The following is a 24753-nucleotide window of genomic DNA, read 5'->3' as shown; positions in this document are numbered from 1 at the left end:
CTAATTTCCTTAAAATCATTCTTGAGATCTGCTTCCTCTTTTGCTTCTCAAGTCTCTCGATTATTCGTTTACAGACGTAATGTTGCTTTATGATATGCTTTAAGGTAATATTCAGTGATGAACAGTAATTGGACAAACGGTGACACGAGCATTGCGGTAATTACCTCTCTGGTCATAACGACCAGGGTGATATTAGCGGCGCTGGTCTCGTAAAAAGCACCGACGTCGGTCACGTTAACGCCCGATCCGGGCTTCCACTCGCCAACCTTCACCAGTTCCTCCTTCTTCAATTTGAGCAGGTCGAGCTTGAAGTTATTACGCTTCCCTTCGTTGAACTCGATATGTCCGGTTAGGCCGTGTAAACCTGCCTGCGAACAGAAATGTTCGTAACCCTAAATTCCAGTTTAAAATTTATTTTAATAAATTTATAATTTGATTCTGAATATTTTTTATTACTAGAAAATTGTTTGGAAGAGAGAGAAATTCGATGAAGTGAGGTTTTCCTAATTTGGTTGTTTTAAGATAGGATAGAAGATGGAATATATTCTTTGGAATAAGAAATAATGTTTCTAAGGTAAATCATGCCTTGAAGGAAGATCTTTAAAGTACACAGAAAGTGAGAGAAAATCGTATCCTATTTGCATCTTCGATATTATGAATTCTGGTATGGTAAATAATGATAATGTAGAGTAATTGCTGAATCACGAAGATTACTCTGTAAATAATGATTTTAATGAAAAAAAAAAATGTTTTCAGATGAATGTTGATTGATTTCGAGAGAGATTGGTTTAATTTTTTATTTATAAAACAAACCTGACTTTCATATATCCATTACATAGAAACCTACTCACGTGAAATTATACTACTCTTAAAATCAATCAATCACTTTATCAAACAACTAACTTTCAATTAACTTTTATTCAAAATATTTTTCATTAAAATTATTACCTATCGAATATATACCCATTCAATATACCTTAAAATGTCCATTTTTCACGAGTTAATCAATTTTCAGCAAGTTTTTTTCAATTCAATTTTCCTGTATTTTGAAATACTTTCCCATCAAATATTTCCTCAACGATAAATAAATCAAGTCTCTAGTGTCATTCGGTACAATTGATCATCGATTGTAATTTGGTCAATCCTTCAGAACATAATTACAGGATACGAGACCGGTGTTGTTCAACGTTCCACTAAATTATCGATCTCTATTCGACGTATCATTTGTTTTCGAATACGAATCATCATCGTTTACAAGTGAACTTACACGTGTTATGCTCGTGTCATATTGCCATTATCATTCAGCAATGTGCAACGATTTCATCATTGATTTCTTATCGCAATAAAGAATTTCCATTCCGTAATATGCTACAATTTTCAAGAAAATTATTCATATAATATTAAAATTATGAAATTACTGGCCGAAAATCTTTCGAAAGAAGAAGAATACATCAAAATGGATAATAGTTGATAAAACAATGAGTGCCAATTACAAATATATTTGTATATATATTTATATATTTTTTTGGATACGACGTTAAAACATTGATAAATAATAGCTCGATCGTCTCGATTCCATCTTTGAATCACATCCTAAACTTGTCCACATGACACAGAAGAACATTAGAAATCCTCTCTGTTAATAATTACCTGAATTTGCCTAATTTATGACACTTTCTATCTGAAACTGCATGGACCAAATTCCAACTCATTATCTTTCGGTATTTTTATCGGTTGTACAGCAGAGTTCTTTGCCAGAAAATGACATAACCCAATTTCTTTACCGTTTCGACGAGCCATCGTGACACCATTATCTTCATAGGGGATAATAAAGATTAAATCTTTTTATTTTGCTATTTTGCTTTTGTCGCTCCTTGAAAATTAAAACTACGTACTTTCGAGAATTCTTCTAATTTCATAGTCAACAAGGGATGCTAATTACAAGAGTCGATATTCTAAATCTTTCGTAATGACGTTTACCGAATCGTTTCGAAACGAACAAGGGCCGGAATAGCTAGTGTAGCCGTGTATCGCGGCTTACGCGATGCTATTCATGCATTGGCTTCCACTGTTAATTGTTTTCGCATCTACGCCCACGCTCGTGTAAAATCACGGGCCCATTTTCACGTACCAACTGTTCTGGAAACGGGAACATGTCGATCTTCCAGTCGCTTCGCTCGTTTTACATCGATGGATGAAAGTGTAATGATTATTTATCATTGCGATGAGAGGATTTTGTAATGGAAATGTAGATATTCTTGTGCACGTTTAATTATTAAGGGAATAGAAGTGTAAAGTAATCCAATAATTCACGGTAATATCATCGTTCATTCTAAGAATATTTTTCATTCTTAGACAGATAAATTCTATCGATTTTAAATTCAAAAGGGAATTATCGACGATTTAATAATATAATAAAACACAATGGTTTTCGTGCTGCGGTAACTGATCAGTCGATCACTATATTTCACGATATTTTCCATGTTTAAAATTTGAAAATATCTCGCGTATCATTCGCTGTGATTAATTTAATTGCGGCGAAAATTGGTTAACTAACGGGAAACTTGTCGGGCGGTATGAACAAAAATTGAAAGGTTGTTTGAAACAAAACTGAAACGAAGTTGACTCGATAAAAGCCAGCCAGCGTCACGTACTAGAGCGTGTTGAAAAAAAATCGATGATTTAGAAAAGTTTAAAATTGGCGCTGAACAATTGTGTAGAAAAAAAAAAAAAAGAAACTTTGAAGAAGATTGTCAAATTTTCCGGAATCGTCCCATGCGAATTTTTCCAGAAACTTATGTAAAATTTTCTTTTCCTCTCGTTGTTGGATATGGGAAAACTTTAATACTAATAGGCAAGTTGAGAGGAAAGAAATAAGAATACCGGAATGATATATAAAAAATTATCCTTTTGAATTCTAATATTTCTCGATAGAACATATTCTTAAGTAACTTCTGATATAGTTTCGCCTTTTCATGGCGTCTATCAATACGACTTCGAATTTATATTCGAAAAAGCACGATCGAAGCGTAATTCATCCTGTCGTTCCAAAAATATCCACCACGTTTTGCATTTCAATTTCAGAATTGTAGATGACGAGATATGGAATAGATCATTTCGGCGATTTCGATTCTCTATCATGCCTCGATTTTCAGTTTTTTCGCGTGTTCCACTCGAAAATTCGCGAATTTGAAATTAAATTGAACTAATATTCGCGTGAATTGAAAGCGAATAACAGGCGATTTTCCTCTTGATCAACCTCGCTCGTGTGAAAAATGAGAATTCTCGGCCTAGAGGAAAGGATGGAAATCATTCGTCAACTAGTTAACAGAGAGAACAAATAATATCGAACGTTTAAACGTTATTTATCGAACAGCTACAACAATCAACTTGTCCTCTTATGGAATCGGAAACTCGTGACACTAGTTATTTCTGCGTATCGGCGCGCCAAATTTACTGTTCATTTATCAAGCAACCTGTTTAATTTGCGTCGAATATGCGCAGACCAGTTCATTAATCGATACTCGCCCTCATAACGAACAAATCACACGTTCTGCAATTTCAATTCGATGAATCATGTGTCACGATCTGCTCTTTGTTGCTCTTTGTCACGATCATTCGTAAATTTATATTTGTAACAAGCTTGAAATCACGATCGAAAGTTTCTCTTCTCTTCTTCTTTCTTCTTTCGTTTCTTTGCTTAAGGTTTAAACACAAATGTTTTAAATAAAATGATATTATAATTCGCACATTTTTTAATTATATTGCGGAAAGCAGTCGGCACATTCGTTAGTGACACGATTCATTGAAACGTATCATATTGTCCCAATATACTCTTCGATTGAATAATTTCATCAATCAGTTTAATTTTATAACATTCCCACCCTCTATCGCTGTTTAAACGACACGATCATTGCTTTGCTGATAAATCGTGTATTCAAACTCGCGTTTTCCTTGATTAACAATCGACGAAGATGTGGAAAACCTCGTTCGATCTAACGAATTGCGATTGAAACATTCTAGTGAATTTCTAGAATTGCGTGTCGGTTGAACTAGACGGAAACTTGGAGCACGGAAGCAATATTCACTTAATAAACCCGTCCACGAGTGTTGTCCACGAGGACGTGAGCTGAGATCCATACGAGATCTAACACGTGTTACTCGTGTCACGCCGATAGGACGATCGTGCGGAACTCGAGACTCGTCGGGCGGACGCAAGCGGAAAACGGAATTGTTCGAATGAATCGCGGGAAATGGACCGTGGAAAGGCGTGTCAAAGAGGACAAAAAGACGTTCGTGGAACAGTGTCATGTTTGAGCGAAGATATATAGCCTCGATGGAAGAAAAGTTGATCAATGGAACGATGAGGAGGGAAGAAATGGAGCAACGGATGGAGGGTGCAGAGGGATGATATTACGTTTGAAAATAATTATCGTGTTTAACGAAATGTGTTAATCCTTTAACAATTTACGGTACCCATTTGCACGGGTCGTTGATAAACGTTTAAATTGATTTATACGATTAATGAATTACGTGATACGTATATGTATTTATGTGTTTTAAATATGTTCATTGTGAATACTTTTTACCAATTTATTTCGCCTCGTTTCGCGCGTTCTATCGCGTTAGATTTCACGAAATAGAATCTAATATTTTAGGATTTTAGGATTGGGAAATTATTTGCACAAACAATTTTCTTTAAAACAATATTAATATAAGGAAATAGTATTTTATAAATACAAAATATTTTGTTCAAGTTTTCTTCAAATTTTCCTCTACTGTATGTATACTGCAAACAGTGAAATTCAGTTAAGGAGTAACTAATAATAAGAGAAAGACAGGCAGAAGACACGGTCAAAGGACAGGAACGATCCATTCTCTGCAGCTATTTGCTAAATACGCTGTTCAATTATTCATGTGTCAACGCTGTTTCACTTCTCTGTGCGCGTTTGCGGTTTATCGTTGGACGCCTACCAATCTGGTTGCTTTCAAGCTCGAGGAATACTTCTGGGCATTTGTCGAGATATCCGCGCTTTTCTTTCCTTGTATCCCTCTCAAGCTTGAAAGCACCGTTTTTTCCATCATCCATGTGCACTGGATTCAACATGGTTCTCAGAATGACATAGCATTTGCATTAAAGATGTCCACTCTTTGTTGTATCTAGACGATTTTTGCGGTATACACGGCGAAAAATTAGTTATGCATATATAATTATCCAAACTTTGTTTTAAAGCCACTGTTCTACATTGCAGAATTGCATTTCTTTTGCTAATAATTTTCCTTGTTTGAGAATAAATAAATTTAACTGCATGAGAAGTTAGAATCACTTGTTGAGCTTTGAATATTGCATGCGGTGTCGTCTAAACTCTGTTGACTCTTCTTGGTTGGGCTCATGGCAAGTGCACGATCCTTAGAAACTTTACTGTTTATGGGACGAAATAGTAAGGCAAACCATAAAAGTTAAGAAACTATAAATGTTTACTTTCTAAAAATCATTCGTGACTGTACTCAGAAAATGAAAAAGCATTAAATTCTTAAAAAATATGACAAATTTTCAATTTTTATTTCAAAAAATTTAATTATAGGTTAGATTATTATTCTCCTTTTTGTATCTTGGATATTTATTATGTAAGAACAAAGAGATCTATATGAGATAAAGTATTTATTTTCACGCTTTGATCGATCACTCTCAATCTGAATTAGGTAGCTCGACTCTCGTTTGCAAGTTATATGTTGGTACATGCAAATAAATGTCGTGGCTGTGTTTCCCCTTCGATATATCAGAGTCCTGACTGTAGATTAAACATTTTACCCTATCCATTCCGAGTCGTGTGCACCAAATATTTCATCTGGTGTATTCAACGAACAATCTAATATCATGTTCGACGACGGGATTTAATCGAAACGATTGGATTTTCTATTTGCAAATTCCTGGTTTGTTTTTTATTCTTACTCTGTATTGTCAAATAATACTAATGTATATTATACTAATAATGTAAATCGTGATTTTACTTGTGAAAAAGTAAGAAAAAAGAATACATTTTTTCGTTCGAAACTTCATTTTCGAGTAAATTAATAATTGATAATTTTTTTTAAATGGAATGGTTAATTCTCGATTGAATTCAAATCAACTATCGACAGAAGATTATTCTGTGAGTGAAAATTATACAAATTGAAAATTGTAAAATGAAATTTTATCGTTCAAGTCTTTGTCTTTGAAGAACAATTGAAGAGAAATTGAGATTGAACGTATAAAGTCGAAAAATTGTACATATAATCTATAAATTTTTAAATTTGATTTTTTCGAAAATTAATTTTTATATACAATATATTCTACATGTTTTCATATTATTTTCACACGTAAATTAATCTACTACCAATAATTAATTTTTGTTTAGTCGAAATTATTTTCATTTTCACTTGTTCACATAAAAATTTTTCAAACTTGATTTACTCGAAAACAAAACTCAGGAATGAAAAATTTTATTCGTTTCTATTTTGACTTATTTTTACATTTATATGAATTTCTTTTTCATTTTTTTTTGTAGATTTACTGGTTGTACCATCAATTGAATAACATCCTATACTTTTACAGAGCAATATTTCAGATCCAAACACTCGTTACTCGCTCGTTTACTATTCGTCCGCCATATCGGGTGAAAAACAATTTTTCCTAACTCAATCTCCACTCGTTTGCCCAGTCAAACGATACATCTTTCTATCCAGGGCAGATATAATATCTGAGAGCTTTTAAATCTTTGCTAGATTTATATTCGAGAAACTAGTATCTTTTATTACCTCTTCAAGTAAAAATTTCGTGTTTATCGATCGATCCTCTTCAACTTTCGCGTATTCTGAAATGGAAAACGTAATCAAACCGGAAATCGGTAAACAAAATACGAATGCTCTCGCGTTTTTTTCGCAATCTTTTATCCTAATACCCTAATAATGGGCAATATTTATTCTTTGATCGTAGCTTGTACTTTTTGCACAGATTTTCGAAGATTTTAGAAGATCTTCGAACACTAAGAAAGTCATTTTTCTCACTAAGAAGTGCTCAAGAAAGTTTCCAAACTTCTTTACCTGCTCTTCTGTTCGTACCAGACATATCCTGTGGACCACGATTTGTTTCTTGTTTATGCGGCTGAATGCAATTAAGGAGAATCTGGGTCGAGTTAGTTTTTATCACTGCAATTTAAATTGATCGTAAATCATACGTATTTTTTAGAGAGAAAGATATATATATATATATATACATATAAAAAGAATATTCGATTTTATTCCATCAATGCATAATGTGTTGAAATCTTACATTATTATTAACCATTATCACCATTATTTTATTATTATTACTAATATTACTGATACTTCGTTATTAATATGTTAACACGTTAAAATCGGGTTATTAGCGTTATTATCCTCATTGTCATTATTAATTTATGAATTATATTCTTCGTCATTATACTCTGATCTATATCAAATTACTAATTATCAACGGTTTCGTGATTCTATATCAACATAACTAAATTGAGATTAACAATCTGTCTACCTTGAAGCGATCCATAAGTGAAATTAAACAACTAACTGGAAATCATACATTGCTACAAATCTCTTAATTAACCTGAATTTCGAGTTTATGGTTCATTAACTGCACTTTACCTCTTAATGGAGTGGCATCTGCCAGTGAATGTTTATAAACTCGAGTTTTTCAAATCATTCTGAAGATGATGTTTTCGACGATAAAAATAATAAAAGTGGAGAATTTAACGTATGATTGCTTCATAAATTACGAATAAGAGGTGGAAGCACGAGGCTGGAACACGATTTGTCGGCCGAGTCGAGTACTCGTTAAAGGAGTTTCATTCGTAAAATATACGTGCGATATACGGCTCAAATGTATCGTTGAAATTTATGCGATATATGTAGTTGATTACCTGGATCGAACCTCTGTTTGACAATCGATCTTTCGACTTCTCTTCTGATATACGATATCGAGAATAACGGTGACGAATCGAGTTGGAAGAAAATTATTACAAAAGATTGTTTCCTCTGTAAACGTATCAATTGTTTCCAGATGTGATGCAATTGCTAATTGAAAAAAGAATAAAGATTTCGTGAATTATAGGAGAAATATATAATAAATATACAATTTGAGTTCAAGATTTCAGATTTTTAATTTAAAGTGGAAGTGAAATAAAAATAATTTAACTATTGATTAATGCGTGATTATTTAAACTATTGTTGAAAGTTATTACATTCATTTGAATTTATAATATAACATATATAATATAAGTGAAAATTTTGTATTTTTGATACGAAATAAAAAATTTATTAAATATTAAAGAAATATTATGCTTGCGAAATTAATTAAAAATTAAAAAATATTATATATTGTTATTTTATAAAATTATTTTAAAATAATGTTTGATTAAACTAAATTTTATTAAAAAATTTATATTGAAAATTAAAATTTATATTGAAAGTATAAAAAAAATTTGTAGAATTATATTAAAAATACTATTAAAAATAAAATTTTTCATATCAGAAAACAATATCAAGTTAAAAACTGTTCTTATTATATTATATTATATCTTTATTCAATGTATATTTGTAATTTTGATATATAAATTTATAATTAAAGTATTTTATTGTATTTCAATTTTCGCGCGATTGAAGTATAGAGTATAGCATTATTCCAACCAATCAGAAAGCAGCTCAGACCCAATAGCTAGATGAAGTACATATGGCGTCAGTCTGCTCGCAAGAATCGTAAAGAGAGTACACGTTACATCGGCACAGGTATATAATTATTAAATATCGATATTGTGGTATAATTTGTAAATTATTAGTGATCTTATTTAATTAATGTGTGTATGTGTGTAATCATTTATTGAATATTATTGTATTAAAATTGAATTGTTTTTTGTACTTTTTATCGTCCTTTATTGCTTGCTCATTTGAGTGTACAGTTATCGGTAATTTGTATTATAAACATTTTAAGTCGAATTTAAATTTACCATTACTTTATTTCGATATTATTTTAATTTCATATATTTATTTTCTGACTTTTATTTATGCAAATTATTGTTTAATTATTGAAATGGCTTTGAAAATACAATAGGTTATGTATATATTATATTTATGCAAACGAGGTAAGATTTTTCATTTTAATAAACATATAATAATTAATATAATCTTTATCTCTCTCTTTCTCTCTCTCTCTCTCTTATATATATATATATATATCTTTCTTTTCGTTTTTTTAATTCATATGAAAGTAAAAACAAGTAGATCAAATAATTTAAATCGATTATATTTTATACGTATTCTCATATATTTCTTTCGTCTATTCGTATATTCGTATTATTTTTGTTTTTATTTTACCTTCAAGGCTGAGAATGTTTTTTGTAAGTCAACGTTCCGAGAAAATTGACGATATGTTTCTTTCTTTGTTTTATATTACGTTCAAGGCGAAAAATATATTTACAATATAATCGTCGCGAGAGGTTACTGGTCGCGTTTGTATACATTCGATCTACGCATATATCGATTTGTTGCCAAACTTCAAACGCTTTCCTTAATCCAATTCGATAATCGAACTCGCGGTGCGACATATCATTCTACAGTCGAAATTCGTGGTGTGTGGACGTGTCGTTTCAAGTGCGTGATAAATCTATTGCGTAATACAATATATTTCTGTAATTATTCTTTTATTTCGTGTATATTATTGTTATTATTGTTTAATTAGTATATTTATTTAATAATTTTGTGAATTTTATTATAATTAATAATTTTTTGAAGAATAATTATTAGATTTTCTTTACGTGTTTTACAGTTAGTGTCATTGGTGAAATAGACGCCATTAATTTCTAAAACGAAATTTGAGTTTAATTTGGCTTTATTAGTTTTATAACAAGATTCTATTGCGTTATTTTAATCTCAGTTCGTTCTAATTTGATATATCTTCTAAGAATTTAATTATTTTTTGTGCAGATTCTTAATTGACTGTTTGGATTGACTACAAAGAGAAGAAAAGAAAATTCAATATGGACGCTATTAACGACCGTTTGATGTAACCAATCAGAGAAACGGTAACATTTGATTTTTCGTATCAAAACTAGATACATTTTTATTTTCTTTTTATTGAACTTCAACGATATGCATTTATCAAGTAATTCATAATATATTGATATATAAATTATTAAAAATATTACGAAAGTAAAAGAGATCGAATAAATTATGTTTTTATTTCGGATGTTAAATTTTTTTCTTTTAAATAAATTAAATTTATTCTTTCATTATCTCTTAATTTATAGTATTAAAAAATACAATTACATTTATAACAAATGCTCGATAGAAAAAAGAAATAAAATATCGAAAAAATATTTTATTTCTTCACTCCATGCCCATTTAATACAATTTTTCTTTCAGAAAATTGTGACTGCGTGCAATGCAGTCAGTAGAGTCAGTGTTTGTTTCGTAATATTATTTTAAGTATTTTTTTTAGAGCACAGTTGCTCTAATTCAATTTAATTATAAGTCAATCGCGAAATTAGAGTCAGTGTTTGTTCGCCGATTATAAATTGTGAATGTAGTTAATAGTCTTTTATTTTTACTTTTTTTTTAAATATTCGTTTTCGAGATAGAATCAGTGCTTTTACAAAATAGAGTCAGTGTTTTCAAGAGAATAAGGCGATCATCCATCACGCGAAGAGGTAATTATTTTTATATATTTTCCACTTATTTCAATTTCTTCAAATAGAATTATGCTTTAATTATAATGTTCCATGTTTTGTTACAGTTTCCATTTTTTGATGTCCCGTGAGTTATGACAATGCAGATTCTTCGCATCATTGGTGAGTCGCATGCATTTATGTTCCTCTGATTACTCAATCATGTCGTAGGATGAAAGATCCAAATCGACACGAGTAATTGGTTGTATACGTAGATTTTTGCACGAGCACAGTGACCACGGGTATTTATTATACCCGTGAATAGTAACATTTATTTTTCCTGTGTTTTATTTATTAGATCAGGATAGGTCTTCTTGCATGTCGTGTTTTTAAATATTTATAATTTTTAATAATAGTATTTCATTTACTAAAAATAAGTTATTGTAATATATAAAAGAATCAAGTAAAGTATATTTACAAACGTCAAATATTTAAATATTTATTCATATATAAATTAAATAAATAATAAAGATAATAATTTTATTTCTCTCGTTTAAAAATATATCAATTATTATATGCAAGAAGACAATTCGCGACAGGCAGATTTTGAAATCAAAGTTACAAGTTTTGAATATTTCTCTCATATTTTTAAAAATATGCTTTGATAAAGAAATCGTCTGAGGTTACTTTTATTAATAAAAATATTATGATTATAATAATAATATAAATAAATTTCCATTCAGAATCAATTATTTATTAATAATTCTCAAAATAAATTTCTTATTTATTGTTTCTACATTTTTCTAAAATTGATAAGAATTCATTGAATTTGTAAATTAAATTTATTAGAGCTTGAAATAAAATAAATAGATCTTGAATTGAAGAATATTAGTTCGTTAGATATGCTAATATCTGTTTTTAGCTCAGGATTTTCAGATTTAACCCTTTCCGTGTCCACTGCCAGGATCTCATTCACGTGCCCAGGTGCTACTTGGATGAGAGAGAGGCAATGGGCATGATGAATCTAGTTCATAAGTTTATAATGATTTTTCAGCGACTGATGATGTGTTAGTGTATCGTGCACGACGTATTTTCCACATTGTGTGTGTGTTTAGGATGTGGAATTGCGTCGTTTATCATTCCATATGATATAATTAGGTATATGTGTTAATCTCATTATAATTTCCAATAACTTACATGCAGTATTGTAAGATTTATTTCCAAATTATGACAATTCTATTAAATATTACCATTTTCGTATTTTAACTTTCTCAAAGGATATATATATATTTTTACAAATATTCACAATTAATATAAACGTGTTTTAATCGCGTTTCACGCAATGGTCCCTAGCCATCATCAGTCGATTTCAGGAAAATGGTACGTAAACTTAGAGTGTGAGAGTAGTGTGCCAAGCTCGGGTGTCGGAGGTGTCCCGGGACACTTTCCCTAGTGTAGGCTTTTGCGCCCGAGTATTATGAGTGAGAATCGTGGAATGAATGTGTTGGTATGCTTGTTTTGCCATTTTTTAAATATAGGGCTAGGTAGGATAGGTAGTATACTTCTGGTATGTTTGTTAATTATAAGTAGGTAGGGCCGGGCAGGTTGTCACAGTCTCCGATCGGGTAGGCGCGTTTTCGCGTGGCAACCTGTTTCAGGAAATAAAATTTGAAAAATCGATAGTGAAGCTGAAGCGAATGGACAAATGCCATTCGTCTCTGGTTTCGCTCATCGATTTTTCGAATTTCGTGGTCGCGGTCGCGATTTGCTTTCGAAACGAACGTTGCGCTCGAGATTCTGCATATGTACGAACAATGATCATTACGATTATTAGTCGTCCATTTGCTAGTTTCCGCGATTTAGTCTTTTTTTTTATTTCTTTTTTTGTTTGCGATTAGCGAATCTCGAGCCTAGATTTAAGTTTCAGCGGGCATTGCGCCCGAAGGAGGAAGACCGAAGAGGCCCGACAAACTGTCACGAAGAGGGCTGCAACGAATGGCTTCTCATCTTTTGGATTTTCTTTGAGTCCAAAGAATGGGAAGTCATTGTTACTATTTTGTCACTGTGCTCGTTTTAGTAATACGTAGTATTTGTTGTTGTGTTGTCTGGCCGATAGCATGCCGGCCCATCGGATCCAGTCATCATGGGCATCGCGATTTTTTTTATTAGTGTTGCGATTGATTAATATAACGGGTTGAATTAGAGTTGCGATGAAATAATGATCGCGTTTGTTATAGTGTTGCGTTGTAAAAAATATCGCGATTGCTTTTTATTAGTTCAATTATATGTTATTATAGTCTTTTATTTTATTTATTTATTTATTTTTATTTTAACTTGCATTTATTCTATAGCGATTTATAGTATCAGAATATTTGAAGTAATTTTTCATTTATAAAAAGTAAAAATAGTAAATTCACTTTAAAAAGTAGTGTTGCGTTGACAAATGATCGCGTTGTTTAAAGTAATGTTCCGTTTACGTATTGCCCATATTTCTTCCACTTGTATTGTGGAAATGTGTTCCTGCTCCTGAATCACCTATTGCAGTTAAAAAACTGCACAAGGGTGGTTACAACGGCAGTCTCTGGATATGACTGCAATCTTCCGCTATTAGTGTTGCGTATAATAAAACACGAGTGCATAAATTAGTTTAATAGAGTTTTGTAAATTAAAATACTTTATTGATGATAAATGCGCATATTTTTTATCCTTTTTTTTTTGACTTATTATATAAAATTGTGTTGCAAATACAATATAAAAGCACTCTTCGCGTTTTCTTTGGAAATTTTATTTTTTAGTGTATTAGTGTTGCGAGATATAAAAAATATTCCACTCACGGTTTGTTCGGATTTATATTGAGTGGATAACTATTTTGGTAACCCTTCTGGCTACCTTTTCGTCATTTTTTCTTTTCAGCACCCTTTCATCAAGAGCATTTGTTATAAAAAATATTGTTAAAAAACGTTTTTTCTTCTTACTGATAGATATCTTTCATTTTGAGTTATTTAACAATATTTTAATAATTTGATTAATGTTTCTTTTCTTATATAAATTATTTTTTAATTATTAATTCAAATTGAGTTTGTTACAGATACGAATTGAAGAAAATCCGACAAAAGAGAGAAGGTTTTTTGATTTTAATCAAGAAATTAATTATTTATTAAATTTTACTAATTTGTTACATAGTCTGTTTCAGGAACCCCTTGGCTTTCAATGGAATGGAACAGAAAGAATATCTCATTTCTTTTTTTCATGAGAATTTTTCAATATTTAGGTAAGATTAAAGAAACATTTAGGTTTTTGATAGGAGTTATGATGTGTTCTTCCTCTTAGATAAAAACATATCCTCGATTTTCCTATTCTATATAATTCGAAGTTTTCCAAAACGATCTAAAACAAGCTCCTCTTCAATATGATCACGAATCGTTTGCCATCCCTGAACTTCCTCATTCTAAACCTTCAGTATTTGATAGCTACGACTTCATTCACTAACTATCCTCATTTGCATTTATATCTTTATTTTTTGAGATCACATATGACTCGTGTCGTAATGTAAATAGAGTTGTAAAAAGAGGAATCCTTTACACTTTTGATAGGCAAGTTTTATAAATAAAATAATTCTTAAATATATGAAAAGAATTTTTAAAATAGGTAGAATGTGTTGTATTTCAATGTTGTACCTCAGTGTTGTATTTCAGTATTGTGTTTAAATTTATTTCATTTGTTTCCTTTAAGAAAAAAATATTACATTGTAAAAAATTATTGATTAAATAAAATCTATTATAATATATTATATTTATATCTAAATATATAATATTTATATATATAATATAATATATTTAAGTGCATGCATAATCGAATAATTAAGTAGATAGAGTAGATAAGCAAAATAACATTATTGCTTTGTGGGAAGCTTTATTTCGCTTATATTCTTTTCTTCTTTTATGCCTTTAACTATCAATTATTTTTCGTTTTCATCATCATGAAAATGAAAAATATTGATAAAATGTCTTGCAGTTTAAATTTTATTTTCAGATAGATTTCGATTTCTTTTCTTTTACAATTTCTTTTGCTAATTATGTTGCACAAAAGTTTGAACGTTTCGCAAACGTACAAAAGAAAAATTTATTTATTTAAAAATAAATAAATTTTTATATAAGAGACGAATAGGACAGGTTACCACGATCAGAATGAGTTTGAAATTTACAGAATCTCAGTTGGACAGCAAGGAAATCATTATTAAATATACAATATATAATTATATCATTGCATAATTATCAGTGATATAATTATATATTTTATAAGAAATAATGTGACTTAATTAGTTGCAATTTTATTTTTCGTAAAAAGTTCATCAAAATAGTGGAAAGATTTCTCAATTCAATTTTTCGTTTCCTTCGTAAAATTCCTTACGGATTTGATACAAAAATTTGTCGCATTATTTCATAAATTCTTCAAAAATTTCTTTGCTCGGCCATTGATCGAGAAATTGATACTTTTTATTCTTGTATTTTATCTGTTTCATTATCCGCGTTTCATCACTATTAAAACTTTCCACGTTCGAATTGCTCGTGTTGCGCATTGCAGTCTCGTTAGTAAGCGAACTCGATAATCAAAAATTATAGAACGTACGTACGGCGTTAATGTAGTTGTAAAGGGACAAACCATCGTCCCAAGGCTCCTCTTTTTCACATGATAAATTGGCGGGCCTCAGGTCGTGGCTTCGATCCAACGCCGCCAAACCGTGCGCGAAAACCTGCACACTGTCGTATACCAAAGCTGGTTCTGCCTGAAACATACGTGTTTTCCCCTCGTGTGAAAAGTAGCTCGTATCTATTTATCACGATCTTTCTCCGACCCAATTTCGCGTAAATCGATTTTAAAGAAAGTTTATCAGACAAGTGGTATAATAAACTGTATAAAACTTTCTCTGCGGATTCATGAGAGAAGTTTTACTTTGTGAAACCAATTGTCGATTCTTGCGGAGAAAAAGTTGCGAAGAAGTGCAAAGGAATGCAGAACGATTTTATTTTTCATTTTATTTTAATTTCGCTCTTCGACCCGTCGTTAGAAATTTATCAAAACTATGTCGGCAAATTTCTCGATGAAAAATCGAATTGATCGTTGTAATTTGCGTCTTCGTTATAATTTTTAGTATAATTTTCTTTCTGCACATATCATATCGCATACATATATACAATTTTTACAAAGCAATAACATTTTTTTCTCGAAAGAAATTAAAAGCTTATTATTGGTGAGTTGCAATTGTATCTTGTAGCTTTTTTTATTTATATTCGGGGGAAAATTGGTGAAAAAATCAAAAATATGATTTTGAGAAGAAACTGGATCGTGTTTTGAACACGCTTGATCGAATGATTTCGTTTCAATATTCGTAATGAATATCGCTTAATTGGTTACAAAATATCGCCAATCGACTGCTGTTAACATTTTCTTTTGCCTCTTCTTTTTATTCCGTTATTCTTTTCAGATTGATATTGAATTAATTTTAACTCCATTCAAAACTTGTTTTTGTTCTATGTTATTCTCCTCTAATTTAATAATAACGGAAGAAAAATTGTAATATGTATCTGATATAATACATGCAGAAAGAAAATTATACGTTTATTAACAAGATAAACTAATAAAGACGCAAATTGCAACGAAATGTCGGAGAACCGAACGAATACGATAACACATAGCTATAGACTGATCAAATTCATAAATATTAACCTAATTAAATAGAATTAACGTAGTAATTTCCGGATCGAGAGAACGTTATTATATCGAACTTTTAATGCAAATCTTCTACGCGTTTCGTTCGCTGATTTCCATAATTTTCTGCAATTTATTCCATATTCGAATACTTTCATCTCATTTCGACGTATAATTTTCTCCGCTCCACGATACGTTCATCTTTCATTCGCAGTTTATTAATAATAACTCGAAACGATTGATACTCATCAAAAAAATTCAATATATTACTTGTTCATCGTCGTATAACTTATCCATGAATGATCGTTGACAGCAGAAAATTCTTCTTCTTGCAATCTTTTTTGTTTTGTTCAAATCCATTCTCGTCGTTCGAAGACGGCTCGTGTAAGTTTTAGCCTTTTCGATACGTTGAATCAAAAAGTACGAACAAAAAAAGAAGATACGATTCCCTGTTATATTTTTGTCGTACATACGAATTTCTAAAGAAAATCACGGAGAATCTTGTGAATTATTTTCATCGTAAAATCGAACGAAACTTCGATAAATAGCATTCTTAAATCTTCACGCTTTGGACTCTTCTCCTCTGCCCGAAATGGATCTTCCAGAATGGAATGCTTTTAGCTTATATCTTCGATTTTTATCCGCCCATGCGCGATATCCTCGGACGTTATACGATGTAAATCAGAAGACTTCCATAAAGAATATCAGACATTGACTATTCTTTTTCAAAGTTGGCGCGAGATCGTTCAATGGAAACGTAGAAAACCGTTTTCCATTTCAATGGACCAGGGTATAACGAGTTTTGGGGCCGATAGCGACTTCGACGGGCGAGCATACACCTCGAAGTAACTTGAACTTTCCACCAACCTGGATAACTCCGGTTTTGTTGAGGATAGCGTGGCCAATCGGCTGGAAACGTTCCATCTGTCTCAGAACTTCGGCCACCTTTGGTTCCTCGAGGTCCACAAGACGGAACGCAGTCATGTTCACACTGTTATACTTGAAATCCTCCAGGTCGAATGTCTCTATGTCCTAAAAATCATATTTTTTTTTCTCTTTTATTCGAAGTATATCCATTATTATTAAGTGTAAAGATAGGATAGTTAGAATTTCGAAATTCTCGAAATTTAAATATTAATTTGTATAAATAACTTATAGAATTATATGTATCGTTTCATTAATATTTTGCATTTCAAGAATTTAGAGAATTTCGAGATCTCGTAATATTTTGGATTTGACTGTTTTGAAAATTTAAAAATTAAATCTTGATTTCTTATTTCAAAAAATATTATCGTGCAATTTTTTTCCCAATTTATTCCACTCACGATATATTATTTTCATATGTAAAAAAAGAATAATAAAATAAAAAAAAATCGTTAATAAAACGTTATCCAGACAAGAAGGGGAGCATTTTATCGGCGTCGAAGTGGAACGTTGCAGAGCATTGCACTTTGTCCCAAATAAATTCGCGTAAAATACCCTGTTAATAAAACACTACGATGATAGCTACTATATTTTCCAATATTGGATTCGTTCAGTGGATTAAAATTTCTTTGAAAATCTCGATGATCCCATCCATAGGCAGAAGTATCTACTTTTCTTAAAAACCATTAGATATTGATTGTCGATTTCTCTTTGTCCAAGAAAATCTATCCAATCTTTATTCATCTGAAGGATCGAGGAACAGTGTTTCCAAAGCGAAGGAAAACATTATTGCGAACTGTGCGGATCTTTAGAAGCTTAATTTACCCTTTTTTTCAAGTTTATAAACTTTTTAGAAGTGCGATCAATCGATTAAATATAAATTTACAATTACAACTTCGACTTTTATTCGGTAGTTGACACATTTTTACGAAAAATCGGTTCGTAATTTCGTGTCATTGACCTCGTTTCACACAATTAATTGGTACATACCTCGTGTTATATCATTGATTCCTAAGCATTGAATTCGTGACAATTTATCGCGTAATTAAGCGCGATATTTATTTCATGCGTGCTCATGTTTTCTTCGGGATATAATATTATGCGAGTCGATTAGACTCTCTCATGAGAGTAGTTCATGTTTCACGGGTGTCACGCGGTTACGTTTCCAATGATCGACAATTATGACGGTATTAGCGAACCGCTATGCGAGACGTGAGTAACATTAACAATAGTCGACACGATCGATGATCGTGTGAAATTCATAGACAATCCTTTGTCAACCGCCCTCAACGCTTTATGTTTGATCAGGAATAATTATTTCGGTCAATATTTGCCCTCTGATAAATGTCACAATTAGCAGTTAGTTTCATTTCGAATTTTCATCTCGTCGACCAACGAGCAATTCCACTGTTCTCAATCTGTGTATACAGAACGTTCTATAATTCATGGGATAAGGTAGATTCAAACGGTTGAAAATGAGATAGGGGTAAATTATTATCGTTTTCGATTAATTGTTTTAAATAAACAAATTCTTGCTATATTTATTTTCGTAGAATAGGTTCTTTTTATGGTTCATGTTCAATTTATAATTAGCAAAATGGGTATTTTTCGTGATCTTGTCCTCGATTTTCGTTTTATTTTTACTGTGAATTTAACGGGCAATGTATACAGATAATATTCGTATCTATTTTTCTTTTACGAAAAAGTCGCGATTTGAAAAATTGATTAATACGCTCTGCAAACGAATAAAAGTAAGCGAACAAAGGAATGGATAAAAACAAGCAAACAAATGGCGTATCAAAGGAGCAGATAGTATAAATATGAATAAAAAGAAGGAGGCAAACGAATAAATTTGAAATTGTAAGCAATAAATTTTGATATGTCGAACAGAAGTACGAGAAGAGAGGATTTTTTTTATGATTTCTTTCATTACACTAATTTTTTTGCCCTTCGTTCAATATCTTTCGTTTTAATCGTATACCGTTTCGATAAATTTATTCGTGTTTTTACATGATTTGAAAATTGCACGTTTTGTCTGTTAATTATATTCGAGATTTAACGACGTTTCTGTTGCGTTAAATTTGTAATTAAAATAAATATATTCGCGTAACACGAATTAAAAAAAAAATGCAAAATTTATTAATCGTTCATCGAGCTTCGAACGAATATATTTTCGATCATTAATCGCCCTATGGATGCGATCCTTAAAGCGAATGATTGCGATGCTCCGCGTTGATTGGGAAATTCATTTTCGAATGCTGTTGATAGACAAATACCACCGGTTAATTTACATCGATTCGTGAGTAATCGAGGAACGCGGTTGCACGATTTATTGCTCTGTCATGTTTCCCGAATCCGTAACGCTCCAACGATCCTTTGAATAAACGTGTGCACTGATATCCCATATACATTTACGTGTCAAAGAATGGCTTTACGTTTGATTTGGCTTCGTGGCAAGATCATAAGACAGAAAATTAATAAATTGAATTTTACAAAATTTTTAATATTCGAGTTATTAAAATCGAGCCTTCCAATTTTTTGGCATATCAGAAAGCTTTTTATAAATGACGAGAAAAGGAGAGAATTAACAAAAATGGAATTATTAAATTTCCTTTTGTACTCGTCAATTTTGAAATTATAAATATATACTTTATCGCATGATTTATTTTAGAATTCATGAAATTTCGTGAAATATATACAATATTGTTTCGAGAATCACATTTTATTTTCAATATATTTTTTTATCAATTTTTAATCAATAATCAATATATCGTAAATCGAAAAATATTCGACGGTATTTTCGCGAATAGCATTTCGAAACCAGATGTAACTGTCAAAGATGGTGCAACTTTATTCGAAATAATTTTTAAAAATGATCGAGATATATTTGTAACAATTTCGAGCACTCACAATCATTTTTTAAAAAAATAATCGGAATATATTTGTAACGATTTCAAGCACTCACAATCGAGCACAGAATTCTGTGCTCTCGAGTTCCAAATGAAGGCTGGAATGCAGTTATATCGAAAACAGGAGGGAAACAGAATACTCGAATGAATTTCCGCCACGTTTTGACACACCAAATTGACATTCGATTTCGAGATAGTTGCTTCGATCTTTCGCTCTAACAAACGCCTCGTCAAAGTTAGTATTTTTCAACTTCTCAACCGAAAAGAAATTACAATTATTAAGTTGACAATGATAAGCATCATTGATCCATTCAATAGACATTTACAACAATATTTACTTGAATTTTTCAAATGTTAAGAAGCAATAATTGAGCATTCGTATAATTTGGATACGACGACAGACCCACTGACAGCAGTCTACTTGTGATAGGTTAATTAAGTGAAGAGCAACGAATTCGCGAGTGCTCAATTTAGAATCCTTCAAAGGAGCAAAACCAACTTCCACGGGTTGTATTTAAAGCGTGTGCTTCATTAAGGGGGCTCCGTTTTCAATTTCCATCGGTATAGAAACGCGACAGAATATCTACTACTGAATACTTACGAACGTGGTGAACATGTAGTGGTATCTGTAATCGTTCATTTGTAGCTGGAGGATCTGTAACATAGATACAAAGAAGAAGAAATTAGTGGTGTGTAATCAGTGACTATTTCATTGCAAATTTTCATCACGTGTATCACGAGGATACCAAATTTCTCATTCCTCGTATTTTGAAAGAAGGTGGTTTGCCGATCGTAAAAAGGACGAGGCTGAAGTTGACATGATTTTTTCGACGAGGGAATATTTGATAAGTTTTTTGATGATTGAATTTTTGGAAAGTTTGGTGTGTTGAAATAAAATAGAAATAAAATTAAAAGTTCAAGAAAAATAAATCTTTCGATAGTGCGAAATAATACTCGAACGACGACTACTTTAAATACCATTCAGTGGTTGAATAACCGTTCAAACCCTGAAATGTTTCAACACACGAGACATTGCGTGTCACGGTCATTCTTCGTTTTTTTTTTTTATATTCTTAATTCCATACGTGATTCAAGATTGCAAAAATCGGAAACCGTTCATAGAAATGGAAATGTGTACGGATTTCCTCGAGAGAGAAGAATGGGAGATAAAAGTGAGGTGGAGAAATGAAAGAGCGGAGGGAAAACAAGCAAGATAGAGGGTTGAACGCGTAAAAGGAAGAGTCGAAGATAGAAAGAGAGAATCACGTAGGTTTTTTGATTACTCAGGCAACGAAGGGATATCCGCAAAAATCCCTACGGGACGTAGCATGCAAATACCGGATTTCCTTCGACCAGGTTTGAGCTAAGATTGCCTTTCGACTGGGAGCAAGAAGAAGGTCTGGGATCAACCCAATGAAATTCATCCAGTGATATTCGTCTATCCATCAACTTTCTACAATATGTAAAGTTAAGAGCAAGCGCGACAAAAATTTCTTTTAGAATTAGTTATAAAAGACATCACATATTTCTTACGCGATAGCGAATTAATAAAATTTACGTGTACGAATAATGTTTAAATATAATAACAATAACAATTGTGATACAATAACAGAGACGAAATAATTCGTATCATGGTGGAATGCACATTGAACGACGAATTTTTCAACGATCAAAAAAATTCTTTTTTCGTTTTTTTTTAAGTTTATTTGTACAACATAGTCCATATAGAAATCGAAAAGCTTAAAATTAATCCACAAATGGCATTACAAGAGAGGGGAAAAAAAAGCTGAAAGCGATCCTCTATTGATTAAAACGAAGGCATTTTCTCGTCAATCCCTTTGTCAATCGTCAAAATCTCTTTACCAATTGTCGTTATCCCTTTATTCGTATCGATTTTTATCCCGTGAATTTGTCGAGTGGCAATGAACATACCGAAAAAACTCGTCGAATCGCAGATCCATTTTTAATAACAGAATAATGAATAATACCGATGCTCTCCGCGGATAATGCAAATTTTCAGAGCAACTCACGTGAAACGGGGATGAAAGGGTTGAAAATCGTGGGCGAAAACACCGTCTCCTCGATCAGGACAGGTCGTGTTTCAATGGCAACGAGATGAATCTGCTCGAAAATATCGGTCGAGCGATTCCGCTGACCGATCCAGGAAAATTGACGATATTCGTCATCGTACCGCGAACATTCGACGAACCAGCGCAGTGAAAATGCACCATTTCATCTATGGTTTACAACCGCAACGATTTTAGTTTACAGGATTTTGATTATAAAATGTAGAAGGGGAACAAAAAAAAAAGAAAAAAAAGAGCAAACGTTAATCGTCAAATTCTCGTAGGTTGCTCGTTTTATTCCCATCGATTTTGGTGTTGGAATTTTAGCGCGATCCAATTTTCGGAAGATCTATCGGATTTGATATAAAGTTTGTACGATTTAATATGGAATTAATTTCGTATTTTTTGAAAATATGATACGAAAAGAAAATTTAGATTTCTTTAGATTGCAGTGAACATTTATATTCACATATTATGAAATTGATTTGTACATTTCTGAAAATACACTTCATAATGCATGCAATTTTTAGAAGAATCAAATCACAATTGTTTTTGTAGCGATTTAGAAATATGAAATATTACCTCATACAAATATCTACGAAACAGATCTTGGAAACAGAGAATATTTGCGAACACGAGAATTTTTTGGAATAACGGATAAACATATTGGAAAACGATGAATTGTTGACGCAGTAATGTCTTTTTAAGAGAGTTAAACAGAATTTTATAGAAAGGTATACCGTCGCGCTAAGTTGTCTTAATATATTCTTTGAAAGATTGAGGATCTTCGCAGAGAGCCTTCCGGCAATCTGGTTTTTGCAATAAAAAATTCCATCAACTCGCTGGCAACTAAATATCCTTTTACATTTTTTTTTTTTTTTTGCTTTATTCGAAAAAGAAACTCGAATAACGTTCAAATAAAAATTAAAAAATTTGATAGATTAATAACCGGTACTATCAATAATAGCAAGATTGGAATTAAATATGCATTTAAAAATATTCAGGCTATGATTGGACATCGTTCAACAAATTTTCCATTTGTTACCAGAAAGTTACCCTTTGGAGTGGTTCTCTGTATTCGAATTCAAACGATGGTAGTTCTCCATTTACCAAAACTTCGAGGATAAGCTCGATCATGGTGATACATTCGATGCAATTCCATTTGGCCAATTTCCTATTCCTCTTTGATTCGCACGTGTTTCACACTTTTTCATACGCGTACAAACGTGAACTCAAATATGCAAAACTTGTTACGGATGAACGGATCCTCCATCTTTAATCCTTGAGAGGAGGATTATTAGAAATTATGTTTCGATCGATGATGAGATTCGTAATTTTTTTTTATCGAGGATATTTTCATTTCTCTCCGATAAATTATAGATTGCAAAGAAAATTTTATATTAATAACGCTCGTATATAGAAGATCTTGTTTTATGGAAGTCGATAAAATATAGTAGTCGATGAATTTCGAGGATATTAGACTGCTTTACTGTTTATGACTTATTGAATACGTACTTCGAGCTAGAAGCTTTTATGATAGGAATACTAAATCTTCAAAGAACGATCAATTATTTGTAGAAAGTGTTCCAGTAATTACAGGGTTATAATAGAGAAAGAGTTAATTCTACATACAAGAAAAGGCTGCAAAATTTTTTGCATATTATACGTGTGAATAAAAAAAAATGTAGAATTAAATTCTTTCAGATTAGGAAAATCAAATTTGAAAATTCATCGAATATTGAATGTATCTGACTAATTTTTTATGGAATTATATTCAAACTTGATCCTCTGAAAAAATGATGTTAATGAAAAATTTTTTATACGAAGAACAATTTCCCGTCCATTATCCATTTTTTTTTTGAAATCGTAGTTTTAAATATTTTATTGTATATTTTCATGTATATTAGAGTGGAATAAAATATTTTTTTGCTACTCATCTCTTCCAATAACCAATAAAAAATTTGCTTTCATAGTAATGTTTAAATTAATCAAAATATAAATTGATCAATAAACTTAACAATAAATAAATTTTTATTGAAAAATTTACACTAATTTTCATTTTTAAGAACGAAGAAATCGAAAAACACAAAATTCTTGCGATATACTTCAGAAATTAATTTCATAAAAATTATTTTTTGCGTATCGAATCTCATTATCCTCCACTATTAAAAAATAATTACACAATTACAATTTTTTCATTCCACTCTAACGTACAATTGATCTCTTACAATTTGTACGATGATCGAGACGAATCCTTTATAATCTATTCGATTCGAACAATTTATTTCAACAATTGGATTAAAGTATCCTTTAATCGAAACTCACCGGAATAGAAACTTTAACGCGAGATTTTATTCTACAAGGAATCACGATATAAACGGTTGATATCCTCGCAAGAAGCGAACCAACCGTGGTGTTGTTTCGTGAACGAAACGAATCGTTGTATGTTGGAAATATCACTGGTTATCGCTG

At 31.4% G+C, this 24753-nt stretch overlaps 1 protein-coding gene across 1 annotated transcript in view; it reads right to left on the bottom strand.

Annotated features, from left to right (window-relative positions):
- Window positions 1-24753, bottom strand: part of LOC100865223 (glutamate receptor ionotropic, kainate 2) — a 144485-nt gene that overhangs the window by 25115 nt on the left and 94617 nt on the right. Inside the window, exons 6-9 of the mRNA XM_086903407.1 lie at window positions 20817-20870; window positions 17250-17414; window positions 15307-15459; window positions 165-368 (exon numbers count right to left, since the gene is read on the bottom strand). Coding sequence (XP_086759533.1) covers window positions 165-368; window positions 15307-15459; window positions 17250-17414; window positions 20817-20870 — 576 coding nt within the window. The remainder of the gene's footprint in view (window positions 1-164; window positions 369-15306; window positions 15460-17249; window positions 17415-20816; window positions 20871-24753) is intronic.

Source organism: Apis florea, unplaced genomic scaffold, assembly GCF_048593485.1.
Source record: "Apis florea isolate Af1SG1 unplaced genomic scaffold, ASM4859348v1 contig_2291_pilon, whole genome shotgun sequence".
In the NCBI taxonomy this organism is placed as follows: domain Eukaryota; kingdom Metazoa; phylum Arthropoda; class Insecta; order Hymenoptera; family Apidae; genus Apis; species Apis florea.
The sequence above is the reverse complement of the archived record's forward strand: the minus strand, read 5'-3'. Positions and strand labels throughout refer to the sequence as shown.